An 18,358-nucleotide genomic window follows, 5' to 3' on the forward strand; every position below is an offset into this window, starting at 1 on the left:
TATATATGCATGCCTCAGCCTCAACATTGAAACCCCTTGAGGCTAGCTTTCATAGTGCCCTACGCTTTATCACCGGGGACCCACATTCAACACACCACTGCACTTTATATAGCAAGGTGGGCTGGCCATCACTCACCACCCACAGAGAACAGCACTGTCTACTATTCATTTACAAAGCACTACTCAGGATGCTTCCCCCGTATTTAACTTCACTTTTAAATTCTCGCTTTACAGGTCTCCCTACCTGCTCCCAGTCCCACATCAGACTCCACCTCCCTTACACAAACTCAGAATTAGGAAAAATGCCTTCTCCTTCTATGCCCCACACCGATGGAATAAATTACAAAACTCACTGAACATCAATAGACTTATATTATCTCACTTGAGGCTTTCAAAAAATCTACTTCTCACCACAGTACTGGGGGCTCAGAGTCAGACGTGCACTTGCTTCATTTAGTGTTTTTACTTCTCCTGTCTTTATACCTGTACTTGTACTGTGTTGTATTGATGTTTTTGTTATTTCTGTGTGCTACAGGGCATCCTTGAAAAAGAGAGCTCGCTCTCAATGGATCTACCCTGTCAAAATAAAGGTTAAATAAATAAAATTCAACTGGACCCGTTGGCGTCACTGCTGCCAAACAGATGCTGGCTTTATGCTGGAAATCTCCACATACAGTTACTAAGCCTCAATGGCTTAACACTTACATTAACATCATAAATATGGAGCTATGAGTGGTGGAGCTAATACTATTCTAGTGTGGCAAACAATGGCAGATAAGATCAAGGAATTGCTGTAATCACTTTTTTTTTATTTTCATTTTTTTCTCTCATGTCCTCCAAGAGATTTATTTATTATATTTATTTTTTAACATTTCAAAACAATAAAAAGTTGTTCACAGAAAAAAGAGACTTTTGTCGTTACCTGAGAGTCACTTCAGTCTGCAGACTTCCATCCTGTGTGGGTCCTTCTTGTTGTCATAGCCCCGCTTGTTGACCCAGTTGTCCAAGTTTTGGCGATGCTCCCTTCCCATCAGGCCCATGTGGCTCAGGATTCGCTCCCATTCCTTCAACATCTCTCTCGCACTGTGGTAAAAACACTCTTCAAAACTCTTAAACCTGGTCACGCTCACTTTCATTTTCTTCTGCCATTTGAACTTTATTCTGGGCATCGCACCAAGAATGGCCAGTTTAATTGTGCCCACAATGTCATCCTGGCATATCCTGGAAGCCAGCAACGTCCTGAAGCTTTTCATTTGTGAACTGGGAAACATTTTGTTTCTGGGTGCATAGGTGATGGGTAGTTTAGAGAAGTATCTTTCCTTGTATTCTATTGTCTTTTCAAGCATGGCATCAGCTAATCTGCTCCTCTGGTTCATCTTTTTAGCAAGAACCAGAATGTTCAGTGGAGGTTGTTGGCCTGCTTTGATGAACTCCTCTATGTCTTCATTTCTCTTTTGTCTGATCCATTTCCTGCAGAATTTTTCTCCATTGACTTCCCTCTCAAACATACGTCGGTTTTCTTTTATGACATTTCTTGGGCTACCTCCCTTCACATTGTACCAGCTCCCTCCTCTGAGTGTGTTTGTCCACAGTTTTCGCCTGATGAGCAACTCCCATCGCCTGGGGGTTTTTCGCAGGGCGTTGGCCTCCTCGGTTCGGAGGCGGCGTGCTTCCAAGGCGACATCTGCATCGCTGGCTCCTGGTTTCATGCCTCGCGCTAATGCATGAAACATGCTGCTCTTGCTGTCAGTCTGTACTCTCACTGTCTTGTTATTGATGTGCACATCATAATGGTCGTCAAAGTTTTCCAAACTCTGTAGTCTGTAGACCAGGGTCACAGTCTGTTTGGCAGCTTTAGTGTCTGAGTTCATCTCCTGCATTTTGCTCAACTTGCCTTTGTCGTTCTCTCTCATGATGATAATCTTAGTGTTGGTGGTTTCTGACAGGACTTTGAGATCGACCACACTGCCTGCTGTTTTGGTGTCCATGATCTTTTCAGCATGCAACTCTGAGCGTTTTCCTGACTTTACTGCAAGATTCTGCTTCTGCCCCTGGTTTGGTCCAACTTTGATTTCTCTCAATGTTTGGACAGGGCTCTTGAGCTTGGTTACATGTTTGACTATGGCTGCATTTGCTTTGGATTGGGCCATAGAAACAATGTGAGTGGAGAACTTTTGATGGAACACTTCCACCAAGGCATCAGCTACCATAGCACTGAGGCTGCTGGCTAATTCCTGCCTGAATTCTTTCAGTGACTTGCGCTCTTCATCGGACAGCTTGTCGACCTTCACCTCCTTCAGCGCGGGCATTTCCTCTTGAAATTCTTTCAACTCATCATAGAGGTTTTCGTAAAACTTGTCTGAGAGTGTGACCACTGCATGGATGGCATCTGTTGCCAGTGCTGACAGGTGAATCGTTTTTATGGCTACTAGAATGTGACGTGTAAGATTTGATGCCCCCCCCTTAACTGTATCTATCACATTCAAGAGAGCTGTATTAAGTTTCTTCTGCCAGGTGAGGTCACTATAGAATGGCTCTAATGAAGTCTTGCTCAATTCTGTGAAAATAGCCAGAAGTCTTTTCTTTCCTTTTTCATCTAGGACATCAGAAATCTTTTGTTCATCATTAATGTGTGCAAACACAATAGAGTTGACTGATCTGACGAAGCGTTCTGCTTCCAGTTGGGCTTTCACATTGTCTGTAATTTCCCTTTTCACCTGTTCCTTGAGGGCTTTCAGGATTTCGTCCAATATTGCCTTTTCTGCCCTTTCAAGTCCCTTGAAAACAATAGTTTTTCCAAGCTGTTTTGCAGACTCTTTAAGTCCCTTTTTCAAACTTTCCGTTGTAGTCTTACTAATAATATTTTTGGTCCCTTTGGTCATTAACTTTGGCATTTCTTTCAGTTTGCCTATCCCCTTAACCAACACTTTAGTGGCTTTGTATCCCTTTGCAACCAGCTTTCCAACTCCAAACCCAATGAGAGACACTGCAATGGAAATTGCTTTGTCTATAGCCCATGTTTTCCAGCTGAACTCTCCTGTTATCATTGACTCCACTCCAGTGAAGCAGTCTGAAACTCCTTCCACAATCAATCCAATGCCAAATTGGGCTAATGTTCCAAATGTTAATGCAGTGATCACTGCCCCTACAACAATCTGCAAAACTCCCATACAGAACACCAAGAAACCTTCCCATGGGAAGCGTGGCGCCTCCTCCACAGAAAAGACATATTGCAGACCTCGACTGTACAGATCGTCGGCCTGTGCTTGGAGATCATCGTCTCCACTCGAAACCAGGGTGATAATGGCTGCTCTTTTGGCTATTGCATCCCTGTCTTTGGCTTTTATGTCCTCCAGCTTTTGCAGAGCCTCACAAATGTTTTTCTCAAAGTAACTGAACATGTTGCACTTGGTTGTTAACTGCTTATCAAGGCTGTTTGGTCCTTTGATGTCAGCTGAGTCAACAGTGAACATTTTTGAAAACTGCAGGGACATAATGCATTCCTCGCTGAGGTACTTCAGAGACTTTTGTGCTTCTTTAAGATCATCTATGGCAACATCCAAGTAATTTTCCCCTTGGGTCTTTATAGTGCAGTATGCATGGCTGTAATAAGCTATAGCTGCCCAACTTCCATCTTGTTCCATAGCTCTGGCAAACAGCTCCATGGCCTTACTCCAGTGTTTTTTACCCATTTCAACATTGCCAAACTTGATGTAATGGTAAATGCTAGAACTTGGTGATTTCTGTTCTTCAACCAGTCTTCTTGCATTCCCCAAATTAGATGTCAAGTTATTCTTCAAGTAACTATCCTTCAACTGGACAATTTCTTCCGAATTAGTTTGCAACCAAATCCCCCAGTACTCGTTCATGATGTCCACTATTTCATCATTGTCCCGAATGTGCCGGTAAATTTTCTGAAGAGTGTCACAATACTCTGAAAACAGGTCCTCCCGGAGTTCCATCTCAGTGATATTGTTCATCATGTCATTTATCCTGTCTGCTGCAAGTCTGTCCCTTGTTTCTTTTGCTTCATCCAGAGTAGACACTGTTCTGAAGACGTCCTGCATCTTACTAGTGGTCATGATCACCTGTGCAGATCCAGGTTTACCTTTGCGTGCAGTTCGGCCAAATGCCTGACGTTCCACTCTACTGTTGTCAGAGAGGAAGGAGAGGATCACAAATAATCCTCCATTGTTGTTCACTTCGTCAGAGACTTTAATGTTTGTGCCACGGCCAGCCAAGTTTGTTGCAACAATGACATCACCAGGATTCAGTGTTTCATCTATTTTGCTCAAACTGTCTTTATCACTGCGGCAGTAGAGGATGGTTTGACCTGGGACAATTTTTTTCAATTCTTCATGGAGCTCCTTAGCTGTGTTGATCGTTTCACAGATCACCAGGGCTGCTCTTCGCTCTCTGTATGAATTTGGGGAAATTTCAGCCATGACCACATCTTTTATTTCAGATTTCCACTCTTCAACTGATGTCTTCAAGACACCGTGAACCTCAAATAATTTCTTGCGGTTGAAAGGTGGCATTTTGCAGGCAGAGAGAGTTGGATATAAGTCCTGCAGAAACAGCATGTCTGCTTCACTCCCAAGCGTCCCAGACGTTCCGTATATTTTCCCAACATATTTTCCAAAAAAGGTCAGGTTAGAAATGTAGTTTGTCACAATTGAAATTGTGCTCAGTTTGATTTGGTGTTTGAGTTCAAGGAACTGCTGCAGACCATCACCCCACTTCTTGTTTCTTTGTACAATACCAGTGGATCTGAAGTCTACGGGACAGATGTTGTCATTTTCTATGACATACTCCTGCCCTTGCTTCAGTGTTCTGGCCAGGAAGGCGTTCTCCACCCACAGGGACATTTTCTTCTCTATCAGAGTTTTCAGAAATCCAGGGATGCTGATTTTTTTTTCATCATTAGCGCATGGTGTGTATTGAATCTTCCCTGAGATGAACTCTGCAATGGGCTTGACAAGATCATCTTCAGACTCATAGAGAGGACAACACAAGCCTTCCCCCAAAACAAGAAATGTGAGTTCTGGAGCTTCCTGATTTGTGTATGGGCTGGATTTTGTAAGGCAGAGTGATCCATTCTCATCTAGAGTGTACACAGTGAAGCCAAAGGGGACATATTTCTCAACCTCATGAAAGAACTGTACCATTGAATCCTGACCAACAGTTTTCAGTTTGGTGTTAGTACTCAGAGGTTCTTTTTTTGCGCTGTCAAAAAAGTCTTCCGTAAATCCTTCTGGCACAATCTTTGCATCCTCTGCAATATGCAGCACATCCATGGGGTCGTCAATTTCCTCTGATTCAATAGAGTCAAAGGTGGCCTTGAAGAATGAAGCTGGGGGACCCTGTAGAAAGGTCTGGTGTCCTGTGGACAGGAAGCTGTACTGACTAATGTGACCCCAGATCATGGCCAGGAGAGTATTCAGGTGCTGCATAGCAACCATGGGACTGGAGAGGTAGGTCAGTTGTACTCCCTGATCCAAAAGCAGTGAGTCCACTTCATCGATAATGATGCAGTGATAACCTCGGTCAGGTCTTACATCCTTCATCTCAAATATCTGGCGGAGGTGATCAGCAGCAAAAGCTTCGATCGTCCCGTAGACAATGTCCTTTTGGTAGCACTCTTTTCTCTCCTCATCTTTCATTTTATTTGTGTTTGTGTCGACAGTGATGTCAAAGTAGGAGTAGAAGTCCTCCCATTCCTTAGCGTCTCGCTGACATAACACAGAAGAGCTGGACACCACATCTACTTTTTCACCTTTGAGTGCTCGCAGGGCAGCAAACATTGCGATGACACAAGATTTCCCTTCACCCGTTCCCATCTCCAATAGCTTTCCATTGTCAGACAAGGCCAGGAAACACCAGCTTATCATTTGAGTGGCTCTTGGAAACCACTTCTCTTTTGCCCTGTGCACGTGCACAGCATTGCATAAGACTGCCAGGACACGCTGAAGATCCTCTGTATCCATGCTTTGACTGCAAGACCTGGCCTCATCCACATCAGTGTAGTTTTTGATTTCCCCTGATTCAATCAGGTTCTTGACAGACGTCACCACAACATAAGATTTCTGCAGTGTTTGCTCATCAATGTTTTCCATCTGCCGTATTTCATCAAAGAGACAATCAATGCTTTTTTCTTCCTCATCTCTTAAATTTTTCTCTAAATGCTGAATTAGATTCTTAGTCTCAGATGAGGTCAGAAGCATCAGCAGAGACTGGTTCTTCTCATCTGTCCACCGAGGAGACACCTGATATGTTTGTATCAGATGTAAAATCTTCATGATGGAGACACAGTCTCTGTCGTGATGGTGATCAGTTAATGCCGCAAGCAGGTTTAAACCTTCTGTTGGTGACCAAAGCTCTTCTCGAACAATGTTGGACATCATCTGGAAGAGGTCTTTGGTTTGTTCCGTTGAGGTCTGGAATTTCTCTGTACAGTCAAGTAAACCCTCCAGACACAATTGGCCTCCCAGAAGTGCTGTGTTTCTCTCGCCTTCTGCTTTTCCAGTGAACTCTGTCAGAAGATTCTCCAGAAGCATCAGGACATAGACCTCACTGGTGGACAGTTCCTTTCCAGTACATTTTTTCAAGATGGTTATGATGTTACTGTCAGTATCTGTGTGTTTGTTAAGCTGAGTGTGGAGAACTTGAAAAAGAGCCTTCATGAATCTGTGTCTCAGCTCCACATCTTCTCTATGGAAACTACCCATAAGGTTTTGCAGGATCTCTGCTGCGCACATCAAGGCATCGTTCTCCTTGAACCTTGACAGATCCAGATTGTTGAATGCACTGAGACTTCCTTCTTCTATCATAAATCCCCGGCTAATCTGTGAGTACCCAGTTTCCAAGGCTTCTAAGCCTAAATGGAGGTAATCAGACACAAAGTCATCAATGGTGCCGTACACAATGTCTGCACTGAAAACATCTCTTTGTGATGCATTTGCTTTGATAGAAATCCCAAGGTGCCCGTAGAAGTCAGACCAGTCCTCTATTTTCTTATGTAAGTTTTCATCAGGGCTCAGTACCATGTCCACTTTGTTTCCCATGCACACCTGTGAGGCCACTGACATTGCGATCACACATGGGTCTTCGTCAATGCCAACTTTCTGTACTGGCCCATTTACTACAGGCAGAAACCAGTCACACCATGCCAGGATCTGTTCTGCTGTGGGCCACCATTGTTTGGTGTTACTAACTGCTTTGCAGAGCTGACTCACAGAGTTCTGGACATCATTTTCGTCCATGTTTGCATCTTTGAATGAATGTTTCTGGAAGGGTTCATCTTTTGGGGCATTTTCTGAATACCGTAGGACACCAATGACAATCTTTTTCATCATTTGAACAACAGAATCATCCAGATTCTTTGTTCTTTTCAGTTCTTCTAGAATTGAATCCAGATTGTTTTCATCTTGCTTCCTGAGAGTCTTTAGAAATTTAGGTAGGAACCTCTCAGGGCCAATAGACTCAATAGCCTGGATGAGGGAGTGTCCAGAGTCATCTGTCCACTCTGGTGAGATGTTGTACACTTGCATCATCATGAGCACTTCTGTTATTTGAGCATCCTCTTGGTATTTTTCTGACAGTGCTTTGAGCAGAGTCACTGCCTCTGTGCAGGTCCACTGGTTCGATTCCACTAGTTGGACAAGCATCTCCGTGGGTTCTAGGTGGTTTTCTCTGCCATTAAGATATGTAAGTGTGGAAAGCAGAAGTTTCAAACACTGGACCTCTGCATCCAAAATGACCACAGAGGTCCTTTCAACTGCCCTCTGCAGCGAGGACATGAAGGTGCTGAGGAACTCAACCAGGTAGAGGTCATCAGCAGAAAGGTCACCCTCAGCCCATTGTTTGGCGATGAGAACTGCATCAGAGTCTTCACTGTCGCGGGTGTTGAGGAGGTGCACCAGGTTCAGGTACAGGGCTTGAGTCAGCAGGAGAGTCTCAGAAACATTGCATACTGATTGGCTGATGGTTTCCATCAGTGACTGCACATGATTGGACATGATTTGCAATGAGAGTCCCTCAGGGATCTCCAGGGACATGACACACAGCTCTGTGATGAACACCTGTGTGTGCTGCAGAGTGCTGAGCGAAGGAGGATCATCGAGCCAATCCTTAAACAGGAACTCTTCCAGTGCACCTGTGATGCTCTCCAGCTGGTCGGCAGTCAGCTGGTCCAGACTCAGCTCTGACTCAGGGATGCTGCATTTCAATGAGATGGTTTCCAGAAGCTTGTCTGTGTCTGGTCCCTCATCGACCTCATCCAGGTGGCTGATGAGGACTTGTCTCCTGCTCTGTTCAGCTTGGATCTGCTCTTCCTCTCGAGCCTCTCGCTGCTCTTTCGCCTGCTGTTCTGACTCTCTAAGTTTCTTTTCCATTGCTTTCTTGGCCTCTCTTTGTCGTCTTTCTCTTTCTTTCCTCCGCATTTCCTCCTGTCTCTTCTCTTTATCTCTCTTTTCGGAATGAAAACATTTTGCACATTTGTACTGATTATGATGACCTTTTACTCTGTAGTACTGTCCTTGATTGAAAGTGTACACTTCCCTCCCTTCATAGTTGACGGTGTTGAGATCTGAGAAAGATTTGCACGGGGGCAGGACTATGTTACACCTGCAGCACCTGAGCCGGTCACCCATGTTGCTCTCTGATGGTGCATTCCCCATAGTGGCTGACTTCTTTAATGACACTTATGTTCAGTCTGTTTCTGAGAAACACAAAAAAAAGCATATTAAATTTAATTGACATAACAGTCACTTTATGACCAGGTGGCAGGAACTGAAGCTACCGGGAGTTAAACCAGCAACCTCTTGATATAAGTAGCTCATTAGACAGGCTGAACTAAAAAAAACAAGGTAACCACTGATGGGCAGAGCCAGGCGAGTTGCCATATGGGGAACTCCCCCTCAACCTGTGACATGTGAAAGTGAGAAAACTCTCCAAACTGGAGTGTTTGCACTGGTTCAGAGCCAGAAACTTCCCCCAGGGATTACTTCATCACATGTCTACCTCATAATATTGCACTTCAACATCCTCTAGAACTATTATCCAACACTTTAACATATTTATGAGTCTGAAAAGCTGGAAAAGCATAATAGGTCCCCTTTATTTATGCTCGCAGGTGACCCCCACAGGCCTTTAAGGTGGATGTCAATAATCCTTTACTTAAAACAGCTTCTCTTGACCCAGATGTGTTAGTAAACTATAGACCTATATCCAACCTTCCCTACATCTCCAAGATCATTGAGAAGGTTGTCCTAGAGCAGCTAGAGCCTTCAGTTACCAGGCTCCGTTACAACCAGCTTTCTCCATGGGTCAGAGAGGCAGACATGTCTGCCCATCCTGGGTGTGGGATCTCTCCTCTGTTGCTCACCCTGAGGTTTCACCTGTTTTTCTTGGGAATTTTTCCTCAGTCAGTGAGAGGGTCTAAGGGCAACTGTTTGCCTTGCCAATTAAAGGCATAAAAGCCCCCAAATTATTAAATAATAAAGAAATTAATTATTGAAATTAATTGCACATTAGGAATTTAAATAACAAAAGAATGAAAAGAAGCGCCAGAGCTTTTTCTGTACCAGACTGTAAACATGTCTATTTCTGCTGTAAAGTTAAAGGACATTGTAGACTGACTCACTGTTGGAGACTCACTCTAGTGGTCAGGAGTGGAACTGCACACTCTTGTCAGATGTTGGAGCTCTGATCACCCTGTGACCACCAGAACCAGGACCAGGACCCTGTGGTGTTGGTGCCACACTGGTGGAGTGAGGCGTTCAGGGACAGTCACACTGAAACAGAGAATCAAGAATCAGGTGAAACCTGCTGTCTGAGATATCTGCTCTAGATGGGCTGAGGGGTGTGTGTGCGTGTGTGGGTGCGCGTACAAACACACACACACACACACCCACACGCTCATGCAGACACGTGTGGGTGTGTTTGTACGCACACACACACCCAGTACTGAACAAAGGTAAATGGCGCCATTTGGTGATGGACAGTAAAATCTTCAAATTTGACCTCTTCTGAAGAGGAGAAGCCACTGAGATTGCAGAATGCATGTTTTTATGCTGTTATAGCCCTGCAATCAAAAAATGTGGTTTTAATGGAAGTCAATGGGACAAAAACGTCCACGAATGTTACAAGTGTGATTCTTTTGGAAAAACTGAACCTACAAAAAAACTAATAATGCATCAAAATCAGTTTTGTTACTAATCTTTGACATATCCAAGGGTCTGATACCACGTAAAAAATCGTTCACCTCCGATCATTTTTTATATTGAAAATCAGCAATTTTCTGTCATTTTTTTCAAAAATCCAGCGCACTCTTCATTCAATAGCTAATACAAATATTAAAAACCAAAAAGAACATACAATATTTAGTATTTTTGGAAAGAACAGAAGTTGACTGAAAGATTTGTAAAAAAAAATTTGAAAAAAATATTTATCTGATACATTTTTAGAGCAGTTGTTTATAGTGGACGTTTTTGTCCCGAATGTCATAAGTGTGATTCTAAACGAGCGATACCATAGGGTTAACCAAGTTAATGACTTTTTAAACAGACATAACATTTTAGAGAAACATAAGTCAGCATGACCGGACTCTGTACAGAGCAGCAATAAGGACTGTTTTGTTTTAATTTGTCATTAGGCCTGTGGTTAATCTGAAAACAGCAGGATTAAATAACATTATGTTGTTTTTAAGAAATCTTGTAAGACATTATTTTACTGCTTAATTTTCATTGAGTATAAGAAAGTAGGGATAAAAAATAACGGCCAGTTTGATTCCTTGATGTTAGCTATTTTCTGAAAAACAAATGTCAAGTGGCTGGGGGATTTTTTTAAAATCAGTCTTGGATCGGTCAAGGATTCCTCAAAATATTGGCTTTTATATATAATATTGGACGCAGTGAGGACGCAGTGACGTAGCAAGATGGCGGCACCCAGCTGCTAGAGAACTTTTCACTTTTCACCGGACTAAACTTTCTTTTCCACCACCTATTTTTTGTTTTTTGGGCTTTCTTTTCGCCTTCAACGTTTCTTTGAACCGGATTACTACACTGATCGACCTGGACCACATTGAGGAATACATCGACGACTGTTATTACAGATTACAGACAGCAAACAATCGTCCCCGCCCGATTGTTGCAAAATTTGAACATTTCAAACAAAAACTACTGGTTCAACGACAAGGAAGACAGCTGAAAGGTACAAACTACGGACTCAATGATCAATTCCCCAAAGAAATAATGCACCGCCGCAAACAGCTTCACCCCATCAGAAAACAAATGATGCAACAAGGAAAGAAAGCAGTACTTACAGTGGACAAACTATACATAGATGGACAGCTATACCGCAACAAAGACATCACCCCCTGGCTTTACTAACCCCCACCCCCCCGCCGCCCCATCCGCTCATCTAACCCTGCTCCCTGACTCACACTCCACACTATGGTCAGTAACCTGCATTGGACTCTCGTAAGTGTTCTTTTCTTTGTGTTCTTTTGTTCTTTTTTCACTCTCGTGTTTTGCTTTGTTTTTGTCTTTGTAGTTATATGTTATCATTTCTATGTCATGGCTCTTCTTACACACAAGCATGCATACACGCACATCCACACACACACACACACACACACACACACACACACACACACACACACACACACACACACACACACACACACACACACACACACACACACACACACACACACACACACTCAGTATGCTCACACACTTACATGCACATATACACATATCAGCATGGTTCTCAGATTTACTGTATTCTTTCTTAAATGTCACAGTTGAAATTTGTATCATGGAACATCCGGGGGATTGGTTCTCAGGCAAAAAAAATACAAATATTTAATCACCTAACTAAATTACAAGCAGATATATGTTTACTACAAGAAACACATCTCTCCCAGTCAGACCATAACAAATTACAGTCATCACAATTCAAACAAGTATTTTCAGCTAATTACAATAAAAGACAAAGAGGGGTTGCTATTCTAATAAGCAATAAAATCTCATTCATTCACAAGTCCACCATTACAGACCAAGATGGACGTTTTATTATCATTAACATCTTGTTTAACAATAGCCCGGTCACAATTGGCAATGTTTATGGTCCAAATTCTGATGATCCATCTTTTTTCAACAATTTCTTTTCCACCATCTCCACCAACTGTACCGGCCCAATAATAATAGGAGGTGATTTTAACACAGTCATTAACCCATTAATAGATAGAAGTAACACCTCAAATAAACGCACCTGGCAGTCTACAGAAATAATCAAACAGTTCATGAGCGATGTTGGTCTTGGCGATAGTTGGCGCTCTCAACACCCTACTGTAAGACAATACTAATTTTTCTCACCGGTTCATAAATCATATTCACGTATTGACTTTTTCCTCACCAGTAATTCAATTATGTCAAATATCTCAGACTCAATTCTCCACCCCATATTAATCAGTGACCATAGCCCGATAACATTTACATGGAATACAGGCCGTCCATACAAACCCAACACTAGGTGGCGCTTTAACACATCACTCCTTAACGATTCAGAATTTGACAGTCTTATCAAAAGAGAGTGGGCATCCTTCCTTGAAATAAATGATTCCCCAAAGTCATCTCCGTCTATTCTCTGGGAAACAGGTAAAGCAGTTTTAAGAGGCATTATTATTTCATTCTCCACCTATAAAAAAAGGATAGAACAACAACAAGAAGCTGAATTGGAACAAAAGGTTAAGCAACTTGAGGACCTTAACATAAATAATCCAACGGACCAAACACAGAATGAATTAAGGAAATATAAGTTTCAGCTAAATGAAATCTTAAATAAGAAAACACAATTTTTAATAAACAGACTTAGACGAGAACAGTTTCACCACAGTAATCAATCCGGAAAATATTTGGCTAATCTAATCAAACAAAATAAGGAAAAAACAACAATTACCACTATTAAGGACTCAGCAGGGAAGCCAACACATATACAAGAAGAAATAAATCAAATTTTCAAAGATTTTTACGCAAATTTATACTTACCAGAAATAAATCCGACCCAAGATGATATCAATTCATTTCTCAACAATATCGATCTACCACAGCTCTCTCCTGACAGAATAACTATACTAGAATCACCAATAACTGAGCAAGAACTATCTAACGCCCTCAAACTCATGCCAAATAACAAATCACCAGGACCCGACGGCTTCCCTGCTGAGTTCTACAAACACTTTTGGCCCATTCTTTCTCCACTCTTCAACAGACTCATATCAGAAATAAAACAGAACTCCAAATTACCAAAAGACATGAACACAGCTACAATATCACTGCTTCTCAAACCTAACAAGGATCCATCATTACCATCAAGTTACCGCCCAATTTCTCTTATCAACGTTGACACTAAGATCATTGCTAAAACACTTGCCCGTAGAATGGAAAAAATTATCACATCCATAATCCACCCAGATCAAACCGGTTTCATTAAAGGCAGACACTCATCCAATAACACACGCAGACTCTTTAACATAATGGATTACTCATTGTAGAAAAGGCCCCAAAGTTATGATAGGTTATGTCTGTGTGTGATGTGTTATGGATGTGGTGTTAGTCAGTCCATAGGAGCGCCCCCCCTGCTGGTTACGTAGCGTAACTGACGGCGCTCAGTCAGTGAAGGTATTTGCTCCGGTGAGTCGGCAGAGTGAGGATTACCGTCAAGCCGCTAATTAACGACCCGGCCATTAACGACCCTGCAAGTGGTCTGTGCGTGTATGAAACGTGAGTATGTGTGTATGTTGAGGCACTGTATTAATATTGCTGCGGCTGTAGATTATTTCTGTTCTGATGTATGGGTTGACACTCAACGTGCTATCACTGTTTAAGCTAGTTTAGCTTTTAGCTCACCTGCCGACGATCGAGTGTGCGTCACTCCACATGTTGTGTTGTTATTATCGTTCCGCCTCATTAGCGTAATGTTAACGGTGAACGTTACGTAAACATTACCATGTGATGTTGTTTACATTATGTTAATTTGCTAATAAGTCAGGTGAAGTGTGTTTCAGGGCTGTGGTAGTGGGAATTGAAGGCAAATGGAGATGTAGTAATTTCAATACTCCTTTTATTCTGTTTATTGGAGATTAAGGGATTTATTCTTTATTCATTTGTGTATTTGTTATTATTTCTATAGAAAAACCACACATGACCTCAGTGCCTGTAAAGAAGAAAATAAACCCCCTGAACTGTCCATCACCTGCCTCTTCATTTGGACCCTCTGAAGTCTAACTGGCCTTAAATTGGTGTTCTGGCCGACACCCCGGTGTGAACTTAGTGATTAACCCTGAACAGACGCCAGATACAGTCCATTCCCCGTGTCTCCACTACACTCATCCCATCTTCAAACACAAACTATCATTGCCACATTAGATGCAGAAAAAGCTTTTGATAGGGTCAATTGGTCATTTCTCATTTCTACAATGCAAAAATTTGGCTTTGGGGAATCATTTATTAACTGGGTCAAAATCTTATACACAGCACCTTCAGCCACAGTAATCACCAATGGACTAACATCACCACCTTTCACACTGCACAGGGGGACTAGGCAAGGATGCCCACTCTCTCCCTTTCTATTTACAATTTTCATCGAACCTCTAGCCGCAGCCATTCGTCAAAACAATAACATTACAGGAATCCAAACACCAAATTCACATCATAAAATTAGTCTTTATGCCGATGATATCCTACTCTTTCTAGGAAACCCCCACTCATCCCTTCCAGAAACAATAAAACTCATAGACTCATTCTCCAGAATTTCTAACTACTCCATAAATTGGCAAAAATCCTCTTTCCTCCCACTACGTAAAAACAGCTGGGATGTGGCAGCTCAAACCCCACCTATTCCACTATGCACCAGTCATATCACATATCTAGGTATTAACATCTCCCCCAGGCTGTCAGAGTTGCCCAACCTCAACTACACCCCACTTCTCAAAACAATAAGTGACAATCTTGTTCGCTGGATGAACCTCCCACTTAACATATTAGGCCGAATCGCTACAATAAAAATGTCAGTACTTCCCAAAGTTAATTATTTTCTCACTATGATTCCATCTCAACCCTCACTGAATTGGTTCAAATCACTTGACTCCATCATAACAAAATTTTACTGGAAAAACAAACCACCAAGAATCAAACTCACAACTCTTCAGAAACCAAAAACACAGGGAGGTCTTGCAGCACCAAATTTCTACCATTACTATCTTGCAAATCAGTTACAATACATATATAAATGGATCCATCCCCACCAATCAGACAATACATGACTCGATATAGAACAGACTTTTTGCAAAACCATCTCCATCTCAGATTTACCATTTCTCAGTAATTCGATTAAACACCACCAATGTTTCAAAACAACAACAATAGCAGCGACTCTGACAGCCTGGTGGAAATTCCATAAAGTCACAAATTCCACACTGAGCCCATCTAAGTTCACTCCGATCTGGAACAATCCTGACCTTCGTAGCAACAAGAAACCACTTTACTTCTCCACCTGGTCAACTAAAGGGATCACCCACTTACAACACATCATTCAGAACAACACACTGGTTTCATTTACTCACCTAGTCCGGGAGTTTGGCATCAGAAGCAATCAATTTCTCGAATACCTACAACTCAAATCATCAATTCAAGCGGCACTTGATATTAAAACTATTAACCTGAATCTTCCTCCATCATGCAATGACTTAATTAACATTCAATCAGCTAAACAACTTCTCTCCAAAATATACAGAATCATCACAAACTCAGATAAAACACTCACTATTCCAACAATAAAATGGGAGACCAACCTGTTGATTGCTCCTGATGCCAACTTCTGGACTCAAATCTGCCAAAACATCTATCTTATGACAAAAAATGCAAATCTACAGTTGATACAATACAATATTCTTCACAGGACACACTACACAGGACAGAAAATGCACAAAATGGGTTTCTCTTCAGACATTTGCACCAGTTGTACACAAAAGACACCAGACACTTGTATCCACGCCATCTGGCATTGCACTCCTGTTCAACAATTTTGGCATGAGGTCACAAAGTCACTGTCGCATCTCTTGGGCTGCCACATCCCATTATCACCGTCTCTCTGCCTACTCGGCGACACATCAACAATAAATCTGATAGGACCTAATAATAAATTAATTCTCATAGCGCTAACTATCGCCAAGAAAACCATCCTCATGAACTGGAAATCCAAAAACAATATCAATACAACACACTGGAAAAACCTCCTCACTGACCACATCTCCATGGAAGATTCCAACCAACACTCAGCAATAGAACCCCTCTCCATCTGGTCTCCACTCATAAACTTCCTACAGACCTGATTTGTCATCTGTCTTTTTTTTTTTTTATTATTATTATTATTATTCAACGGTATTTGCATTACTTGTTTTGCCTGAGAACCAATCACCCTCCCTCCACCAACACAAGCAAACAAACAAACAAAAAAAACATTGGTCTCTGAATTATTGTTATTATTTGGTTTGAATGGGAGGGAGAAGCAGAGGGGAGAGGAGGAAGGGGAGGAGATTGAGGGAAGAAGGGGGAAGGAAGGGAGGGGAGAGAAAAGGGGGGAGGGAGGGGAGGGAGAGAGGGAGGAGGAGAGGAGGGAAAAAGGGAAGATTTGCATTATGGTTATTGTTGTCACCATGGTTATATATTTTATTTTTACTTATTTTATTTTTTGTATGTTTTGTTGATTATTGCTGTCATTATTTATTTACTCATTACAATCACCCTCCCTCCACCAACGCATCACATTAAACAACATTGTTTTTTGAATTATTAATTGGTTCGAATAGGAGGGAAGAGTAGAGGGGAGAAGAGGAAGGGGGAGAGACTAAGGGTGAGGAGTGAGGGAGGGGAGGGGGAAGGGGAGAAAGGAGGGGGCTGGGGACAGAGAAAGGGGGAAGGAGGGGAGGGAAGGGGGGGGAGGGGGGGGGGGAGGGGGAAGGAGGGGAGGGAAAAAGGGAGAGGGAGGGAGGCAGGGGAGGGAAACAAGGGGAGGGAGGGAATGGGAAGAGGGAGGGAGGGGAGGGAAGAAGGGGGAAGGAGGGGATGGGAGGTGAGGGAGGGAGGGAAGGGGAAAAGGGTAGATCATCATTATGGTTATTGTTGTCACTATGGTTATTTATTTTGTTTATTTATTTATTATTTTTTTTTTCCTTATCTTAATGTTCTATTGATTATTGTTGTTATTTTTGTTACTGTCAAGTGTGTAAACATGTTTTGGCATATTTACTTTGTTAATTAATGAACTATTAGTATAAATATTACTAATTCCACCATTCATATCACACATACATCTGACACTAATCCTCAACATTTACTCACTCTATCTATCTGTTTTTTCTTTGTTTCGTTTTGTTTTGTTCTGTTTTTTCCTCTCTTTATCATTTCCTCATCTGAGGGACGGGATGGCGGTGGGCTGGACCGTAAGGGCTGGGAGGTACCTGGGGGTGGAGGTGCTGGCGGTGGGTCTGGTTTGGGACAGCTTTCTGCCAACATGTCGGCCCGATATACAATTGACCCCGCCCGTAGGGGGGGGGTCGATTTTATAAAGAAGTCGACCTGCAATGGACCGGCCACCTCCTACGGGCCTGGTGGCGGCCCAAAGCAAGCAACAGCTAGAGGCAGAGGGAGAGAGGAGAGGGAAACATAAAGAAATAAAATGGATAAATAAAGAAAGAAAGAAAATTAAAGCGGGGGGAAAAAAAAAAAAAAAAAAGAGGAAACAAGGAATCATACCAAATTAAACTACTGAATTTATTTCAATTGAATTATATCGCAAAAAATAACAGGAAAACCACAGAAAACAAATTTACGAACACATTAAACTCTGTTCTCCCTCTGCTGTCCTGACTAGTCTCGCCCTAGGCCCACCCCGGGAAGTCCCGGTCCGCGCCTCCCCAAAGCCCTCCTTGTGTTTTTTTTTTTCTCTTCTCTCTCTCACTATTATTATTTACTACCTATTTAATTATTTATTACTATTGTTCTGCTATCTCTCCCCCCTTTCTTTTTGCCATATCTACATCAGAAGTCCAACATACTTATGCTCATCACACACACGCACGCACGCACACACACACACACACACACACACACACACACTTACACACACAACGCATATCCTAAACAAAAACATTGTCTTTGTTATTTCAATTGTGTTATTTTATTTTATTTTTTATTTTTCATTTATTGTTTTTTTTGTTTTGTTATTTCATTTGATTGGTTATAGTAGTTATCACTGTGTATTGTCTTGTCCTGTGTTGCTATATATGTTTGTT

The 18,358-nt window shown here is 42.1% G+C and overlaps 1 protein-coding gene across 1 annotated transcript; it reads right to left on the reverse strand.

The window, feature by feature from the left end:
- Nucleotides 1–929: 929 nt before the first annotated feature.
- Nucleotides 930–5,987, reverse strand: LOC310997297 (uncharacterized protein; the record flags this gene model as incomplete). The annotated part of the gene is made up of 2 exons (XM_083986973.1): nucleotides 930–2,401; nucleotides 3,239–5,987. The coding sequence occupies 2 exons, from the start codon at nucleotides 5,985–5,987 to the stop codon at nucleotides 930–932; spliced, it is 4,221 nt and encodes a 1,406-aa protein (XP_083843099.1).
- Nucleotides 5,988–18,358: the final 12,371 nt, after the last annotated feature.

Source organism: Trachurus trachurus (genome assembly GCF_905171665.1).
Source record: "Trachurus trachurus genome assembly, chromosome: 14".
NCBI lineage: Eukaryota > Metazoa > Chordata > Actinopteri > Carangiformes > Carangidae > Trachurus > Trachurus trachurus.